Source organism: Asparagus officinalis, chromosome 1 (genome assembly GCF_001876935.1).
Source record: "Asparagus officinalis chromosome 1, Aspof.V1, whole genome shotgun sequence".
Lineage (NCBI taxonomy): Eukaryota > Viridiplantae > Streptophyta > Magnoliopsida > Asparagales > Asparagaceae > Asparagus > Asparagus officinalis.
In genome coordinates, this window is record NC_033794.1 from 2,598,208 (window position 1) to 2,606,577 (window position 8,370).

The 8,370-nt window shown below is 36.2% G+C and overlaps 1 protein-coding gene across 2 annotated transcripts; it reads left to right on the plus strand.

Annotated features, from left to right (window-relative positions):
* On the plus strand, positions 832-5,662 carry LOC109846149 (uncharacterized protein At1g32220, chloroplastic-like). Of its 2 annotated transcripts, none has more exons than XM_020415374.1 (10): positions 832-1,324; positions 1,472-1,589; positions 1,683-1,771; positions 2,564-2,619; positions 2,711-2,766; positions 3,341-3,434; positions 3,768-3,847; positions 4,458-4,500; positions 4,835-4,926; positions 5,272-5,662. In XM_020415374.1, exons 1-10 carry the CDS (start codon positions 1,269-1,271, stop codon positions 5,446-5,448), a joined length of 861 nt encoding a protein of 286 aa, XP_020270963.1. In that variant the 5' UTR covers positions 832-1,268; the 3' UTR covers positions 5,449-5,662. The 2 variants fall into 2 exon arrangements, with proteins under 2 accessions (XP_020270963.1, XP_020270969.1); XM_020415380.1 differs by having other exon boundaries at positions 835-1,324; positions 1,475-1,589.

Consider the following 8,370-nt stretch of genomic DNA (forward strand, 5'->3'; position numbering starts at 1 on the left):
CATAAGATCAGGTATTTTGCGGAAAATACAGTGGAAAGCAAGTAACCTAGTGGAAAACAATAATTGATGCACCATATATTGTTCTAATATCAAAGCAAATGATCTTGCATGGGCGGAATAAATGCTATCTCTGATGCTAAGTTCTTAAAAGGTTTGCTTGTGAGAAATTTTTTTCCCCAAGAAAAATGAGCTTTTAATGCGTTATTGGCACTCTTAAATGCCCTTTTTCTTAAATAAAAAATTTGAATTATGTTTCACCCACGTATACACATGCTCGGTAGCAAATCTACTCCTCTCTACTTAAAAGGAGAACCCCAAGAATTATTTATTGTAGCATGAACAACAAATTAGTCTGCTTCTCTACACTCGAAGTTACTGTTTATGTTACAGTATTTTACTGTTGTATAAACAGTAAGTCGTATCTGCTCCTCCATACTTGAGGTTACTATTAATGCTACAGTATTATTATTGTGTGATAAACGATAAAGCAAATGAAACTTGGATCCTTCTTTAAGTATAGAGGAATAAATATAATTTCGAAATCAAATGTATTGACCCTTCTTTTAAGTATGGATGAATAAATATGGTTTCTAATTTTAAGCGTAGAGTAATTACATCAAATGTATTAAAACTTAGAGGGAGGCAAGTTCAAAATACATTGCTTTAAAAAAAAAAGGGGTCGTGTTTTGCACAGGGTGCACACTGACACTAAAGAAAAAAAAAAGCGGCATCCAAAAACACAGGGGTCTAGCGGGGAAAAAAAGTTCGGTAATCTTAAGGAAGCAGTCTTACTCGCCAGCTTTTGTTCAAGCACATTTTTTTTTACCTATGCTTTTGCCCTGCAACGGGAAATTTGCAACTTCTAACCAAATTTGTAATCAGAAGAGCACTGAATTGGAAGTAACACACAAAACAAAGCGTTCTTTGGTCTGAAGTAGAGCGTGTATCTCTGAAAGCTCTGAAATTTTTCCTTTTTTGCCCCCCTCCCCGAAAATTTTGCTTCTTGGGGATGTAAATTTAGCTTCAATCCTCAGCAGAGCAAGGGAGTAGAAAAGGTGGCAGCTTTATGAACAAACGGCAGCATCAGAAATCGTCTTGAAGTTTTTTCATTGGGCCTTTGGCGGGTTTCGTTTCTTAATCCACAATAAAAACAAGCCCAATAACAAAATACTAAACATGTGTTCCCTTATTCTCCCTCTCCAGATGGAAAGTATAATAAAAAGGGGGAAAGTAAGAAATTTTTGGGACAAAGAGAGAAGATTTCCAGGATGAGGATGGCAATCTCACGCTTGATCCACTCGCAGTCCCCGCTCTCTCGATTCCGGTAATTTCTAACTTTCTAACATTTCTATGGAGCTAATTGCAAATTCTTTTGTTTTTAGATTGTGAAGATACCAATTTGGGGGTAATTCTTATATTGGGTTTTATTTGGTCAGTAGTTTGGATTGAACTGATTATGAGTTTGATGCAGCAGACTAGCTTTTGCACAAAGTGGGAGGTTGCTGTCAACCGAATCGAATCGTGGGGATGAACCCTTCAAAGATCAGGAAGCAGAGCCTGTTAATGTGCCACCTCCTCCTTCAGAGAAGGTGGAGAGAGGATAAAGTGCTCTAAAATTTGATGTTGCTATCACACTTTTTGATAATCTTCTTATGTTTCTGTGTATATGCATTTTGTTTCAGTTGCTTGTTTTGGGTGGAAACGGCTTTGTTGGTTCGCATGTTTGTGAAGAAGCTTTGAAGCATGGTCTGTCTGTTTCGAGCTTGAGCAGGTATTCGTACATCGAAAATTATGTTGAACATAATGTTATTGCCCATCTTTTTTTATAATGTATATCTTTGTGGTAGATAGCAAAGGGAAAGGAGAGTAAATGCTAGAAAAGTTAGGCATAGTTTGCAACCTAGACGTACATTTGGGAAGCAGACTGAAAGTCACAAATTCAAATGTAGAGAAAGGGTGAATGGGGTTTACAGAATGAATAGCCGATTTAGATTTGAGCGATGCAAACACGCGATAATATAAACAGACTAGTAAACGAAGCAATAGAGTATGAAGAGAATGTTAGAGATAAAGAGAGAACGAAGAATTTATGCGTGATGTGTAGTAGTTTGTCCTTCAATGTGCTATATCCACTACCCAGTGTCTTTCTGTAAGGCTGTGCAACCACCAACGCCCACATCCTTTGTGTTGAATTTTCACTTGGTGAATGGATGACCTAACCCCAAACCGACCCAGTAATTTCAGGTATCGATACTATAGTCATAATCAGGTATGCTTTGATATAGTCATAATCAGCTATACTTTGAAATTGCGTTAACCCACCTAGACTGGAAAATAACTGTTCGTGTATGAGTTTGTATCCCCTTGACTGGTTTAACCCACCTAACCTAGTTAATTATCGTGCCAGATTAACCCAAGTTGCTTGTTGCTTCTGGTTTTGTTTTTATGATATCCTTTTGGTCTCTGTTTTATTCAAATTTTCTTGCTTCTGCATTTATCAGATAATCTCAGATATATCAGTCTTCACGTGTCTGAATTTTAGTATTTTCTCTTTTCCCCTCAGGTCAGGAAGGTCATCCATAAGAGAACCTTGGGCTGATAAAGTTGTGTGGCACCAAGGTTGAACATATAAAAGGGGCACACTACATTGCTGTTGTTATTAAACTTACGGGTCTTTAATTAATTAATTCTTATGTTTCTTTTTTGGTAGGAAGCCTTCTTATACCTGATTCCTTAAAGGATGTTATGAACGGTGTGTCAGCTGTGGTATGTTTTCTTCCTTGTATCTACTTCATTCTCATGGTCACGGCACTACAAATATGCTTGTGCCCAAGAAAAGTTATATAAACCGGGAAAGGTCAATTGCTGTGATGAATCATTCCTCATCATTACGACATATATGAATATGAATGACTAGTTTCATGAGCTGTTTTTCACATTTCTACGCCAGCTTTTCTTTTCCTAGAGTGTGAGAATGGCGGAGGCATTGGTGATGTTGGCAGTCAAGTGGTACATATTGTGTTGTATGGAGCCTCTACGATGGGGATGTTCTCATTGAATATAGTGGCCAGTTTTGGAAGTTGACTTCATGGGAGAATAACACCTGCAGACTGCAGCTTCTTCCGTCTTCTTTTAGCTTCTAATTTACTCCTTGGATTATTCCGAATAAATTTATAACCATAGCTTCCCTCCTGTTTTACAACCAAAAGCAACCAGTGGGATAACACAAAAAATGTTGAGGAGTTTATTTGTGTATCATATGTAAATATACTATCATGTCTCTACTCTTTTATTAGAGGGTCCATCATTATTAGCTAAATATTACTGTTTATTCTTGCAGATATCATGTGTTGGAGGCTTTGGATCTAACTCTCATATGTACAAGATAAATGGGACTGCAAACATCAATGCCATCAGAGCTGCTGCTGAAACGGGTTTTTATTTTTATTTTATTTTTTTATAGTTATTGATGATCATTATTCTTTGGCAGTGAGTTTTTTGGTTTATGATTTTGGTAATGTACTTTTAGGAGATTTTGGGGTTTTTGTGCATTTGGAGGCTACCTTCATCTGGCAAACTTCAAATTGCCAGCATAGTTAACTATTAGTGTTCCTTAGAAATTATTTTAAACAGCACTACCACAGAAAATCTATATACCATGACCTTGGAGCTACTTATATGGATCCTTTTCCTTTCTTTGTTACTATTAAGAGTCTCCTTTAGCAGCGACTCTTAAATCTGATCAATTTCTGCTCTCTCATGGGTAGGGGTGAAAAGAGTTGTATATATTTCGGCTGCGGATTTTGGCGTGGTAAATTATTTATTACAAGGATATTACGAGGGAAAGGTACTCTTCGCATACAAATTATTCAGTTTGCTCTGCCTATCTTGGCAAGTTGAAGTTGTATGCCAGTGATGCATCTAAAATTTCTAATATTTTGCAATTTAAATAGAATTGAGATGCATGATTACCTGGATGTGGTAGTCTTAAACTCTCCATGCCTTGAAAATCATGTCTAAGAAGGGCTTTTTGTCACCTACAGCCATTCTGAAGCTGTTTAGTGTTAAAATCTGTATGTCCTTTATTTATTTAAGGATAGAGATTATATTTAGTCATGTAATGTGGATCCATAAAATTCTGTAGATTTAGCTGGTCAATTGTTTTGACAACAATAAGTTAAAGTCTACTGGTAAATTGGTTTGTCACTTGTGTAGCAATAAGTTTTTCTTTGCTTTCTGCATGAGTGGTATGTTGAAGTATATATCATCTGTGAGAATGGTAAGTTCAATAATCAATGAGGTCGATGACATTGAGAACTAGTCGAGAAATGCTGCATATTGTGCAATTCTATTAAATATTCTTAGTTTAACCAGTTTAGCTTTGTGTATTATGAATTAACAGTTTGTTTATTTTACAATAAAACATTACTAAGAAAAATTGGTAATTGATGTCACAGAGAGCTGCTGAAGCAGAACTGTTATCGAGATTTGCATATGGAGGTCAGTTTACTCGATCTTAGTTTTTCAAAGTCCAGGAATTGGTTTTTCAGGTATTGATAATGTATTTGCATTTGTGTTCCACTAAAATAGACACCACAAATACATATAAATTGGGCATAAATGGTTGAAACTAGTCCACTCCCTTTCAATGTTTGTTGTACATTTAAACATTTGTGAGTTCCTTAACTTTAAGTTGTTCATGGCTATCATCTCAATTGATGACTTTTTTCAATCTCGTCTTCATGCCATTAAGAACCAGTGTTTCATTGTTATGAACTCTGAAATGCGTAGCCAATGAATAAGATAACAGTCCGAGTTGACATTTTCTATGCAGGAGTAATACTTAGACCTGGTTTCATTCATGGAACTCGCCAAGTTGGGAGCATGAAGTTACCACTAGGTGTCATTGGTTCACCCCTCGAGATGGTACGTCCCTCCTTTTCTCTTAGTATCACAAACTTGCACATCTTACAGTTATCCCGCAAGTCTTCAATAATTCCATTTTAGTCTCTCAGATCTTTGAAATTGCTCATCAGTCCCTGACACCCTAATGGGGTCATGCAATTTGGTCCCTCAATGATGATAATAGCCCTCTTTTTATGTTCCCCGCCAGTACCCTCTTGTTCAAAAAGGAAAACATTAGCTGAGGGGTTATTTTGGTCATCGGGGGACCAAATTGCAAGATCCCTTAGGATTTGAGGGACTAACATGTAAAATAACCCCAAATTTTAATGGATTAACATTGCAAACAACTTATATGTTTCTGTACAGGCTCTTAAGCAAGCAAAGCCGTTGAATTGTCTCCCACTTGTGGGCCCTCTCTTTACTCCTCCTGTGAGTGCTTCTGCAGTCGCAAAAGTTGCTGTCAGGGCTGCGACTGATCCAGTGTTTCCTCCTGGTATAGTTGATGCCTATGGCATCCTCAGGTACAGTGAGCAGCACAAGTGAAGCAGAGATGCATGTTTTTTGCAGAATGTTGCAGCAATAAAAATCGTAGATTCCTGAAATTTCTGGGTTTTCTTTTTTTTTTCTTTTTGTTTTGTAATGATCATGAGATGTAGATAACTACGATAAGTTTTGTTGTCGTTCATGTTGTTGAAATATTGTTGTGTTTTGCAATAGTTGAATTAAATGGGAACAAGAAATGTTACCTAAATTGGTAGTCCTGTTCTCTCTTTTTTATACAGGGTTGGATTATGGAATAGCATGCATGGGATATAATTCATTACCAATCTGTACCATGCACAAATTAGCTACTCGGAACAGCATTCAATACAATGGGTGTAGACTTATTTGGATCAACATCTGGGAATATGGTACATTTAGAAGCATTAATATAATTATTTCTATAGTTTATTTGTGTCTTTGTGCATGCAGGCATAGAAGAGACAGACATGTTTGGATATATAAAACTAAGAGTCGCGATGACATAATTCTTCTTTTAAGAAAATTAAAAGCATAACCTACTTTAACTAATCAAAGCTCAAGCTCTAAAATTTGAGGCAATCATGCAGTCATGAAAAAACCACAAAAAAAGTATATGAAGAAAAGGCTAAATATTAGCTCTAAATGAATCAAAATTGCATTTTGAACCAGTAGTCATTATCTGCTCTTATTGCCTAATAGTTAGTTTTGACATCTCAGTTCGAGAATACATCATAAGCGCACGCACGAACTAGATTATACTTTTCGTGGGGCGATTTTGGTAACATGGATCAATAAACAAAACAAAACAAAACAACATTTCATTTACTTTGATAAGCAAACAGTAATATCACTTTTCTATTATGTTTCAAACAATATAAATCAAATCAAAAGGCCCCAAACGTGATCGGGGTGTTCAGAACCACACATGAGACAGTTATAATCTTCAAACCTGTATAGTTCAGAATGCCCTGCTCGCATACAACAGGTGCCTGATATGATTTGTGTTTTACTTACTTTGCTTGACCTCTTTGTAAACAGGGAAAAGACAGGCCTAGCATGAGAAACAAGAGCCACTTAACAAAGCCAGGATGCTTGCCTACTTATCCACTTTGAGATTTTGTGTTTATCTCGAACTACCAAAATTTCTCAAGAGTACATAGGCAAGTCATCCTTGGCTTAGCAAAGATAGGCTCTTATCATCATGTAAGGCCTCTTTTCCATCTCATTCTTCTTCTTCTTCGAGGGAGTTTTGAATCTTGTGATGATAGTACTTATCTCACTTGGTCTTTATATATCAAGTGGATTAGCGATACACTTGTCTCAACTTGCCATGTAACTTGACATTTTTATGAGGAATATGTTCTAATAATCTTATTGGGGACCGAAGATATTCGTTATGTTTGCAATTGGATAAGATCGGAGGAAAAGGTTACCGTTGACTCCTACGTGACTCATCTCTCATTCTCATGCTTGATGCTCAGTTAAGTCAAAACTTTATGAAGTGATTATCCCATATTTGGCATCATTGAGACTTTACAATTATCGTCGAAATGTAGTCGATGAACTTTGTGGTAATTTTGGGTGACATTTGTTCAAGAATATATATACAGTGTGATTTTCTGTTTTAAGAAAGGAGGGAGATAGCAAATTCTACCAGAGCTCTTTGCTCCAGTAGTGCATTGGTGTGCCAGCTTACAGAGGATATATTAGGGAGTGTAAATACTCAAAACACATCTATAGAGGTGTCTGGCTCTTTGTACTTTGAAAGGAGAATTGTTGCATCCTTACAGATAGTTTTTGTACGTCTTTATTAGTGACCCAGTTGATAAAATGCAAATAGATGCACAATTCTATTGTTCTTAGGATGTCAGAGAGAGATTTATATTTTCTCATCCTTGGATATCTATTCTAATTAGATGTAATAATATTTGTTTACTGAAGATACATTCTCTGTTCCACATTGTATAATCTCAGTGTAAATTATTATTGAGAAGTTTGGGCCATCATAAATTTACAGATATTTTTCTCTTCAGAAAACTATCTTGATTTTTCAAAAAAACTAACATGAACTTAGTACTTAAGTGAGCAAAAAAAATTCGTGGCAGTTTTTGAAAACAGTCCTAAGTTCATGGTAGAGTTTTTCAGGTTTAGCCTTATTTGTTAATGCAAGTAATGAAGTTGGTTTCCGTAGGAGTACATGTATAATAAAGAATTCATCTATTGTGTTGCATGCGTTACTCGTACAGCTCATTTAGTCTCAACAGGACATTGGAAATCTTCTAAATGTATAGATTTTGCTGGCACATATCTCGCTCCAAACTTAACATTTACATCTGATCCAAGCCTCAGTAAATAAATTTCCTTGGACATGGATGTAAACTAACCCGAACAAAACTTGGTAATTGAATATCAAACTATGATCAAATTTAAAGATGAATAGTTACGAACATCAGGGATCGAACATTGGTCTTCTGACATTACAATGACTGTCAGCGCTTTGAGTAGCAAAAATCTCTCTTTCTGCTGCTGCACAGTCATACTATTGTATAATTTGCACATTAATTCCTCAATTACCTGGTTCTTCCCTCTTCTCTCAGAAGTTCAGAATAGCCCAAGATTCACGCATTCGATTGGTCAGGGACCAGTTGACTTAGGGCGCAGAATCAATTTTCATTGAGCTAAAACCTTATCTAAAACAATATTCGCCATCAACAAACCGGTGCAATTGACTGACATAAACTTTTATTATCTATGCTTGATCTCAAAGTTCTTTTCTTAGATGTTCAATGGAGTATGTTCTTTTATCCATCTGGACCTGAAACCTTATTATCATTGATTTTGAGAAAAAAACATAGAAGTGCCGACTGACAAGTCTCTCTAAGAAATATTATATGAGGTGGAATAAAAAATGCCTTCTGATAAAGAGAAGGAAGAGAAGGAATA

Excerpts from the sequence above, each read along its gene's own strand:
- LOC109846149 (XM_020415374.1), top strand. The coding sequence starts at position 1,269 with ATGAGGATGGCAATCTCACGCTTGATCCACTCGCAGTCCCCGCTCTCT. Across the intron at positions 1,590-1,682 it reads CACCTCCTCCTTCAGAGAAG|TTGCTTGTTTTGGGTGGAAA; the intron begins GTGGAGAGAGGA and ends ATTTTGTTTCAG. Across the intron at positions 4,501-4,834 it reads ATCGAGATTTGCATATGGAG|GAGTAATACTTAGACCTGGT; the intron begins GTCAGTTTACTC and ends TTTTCTATGCAG.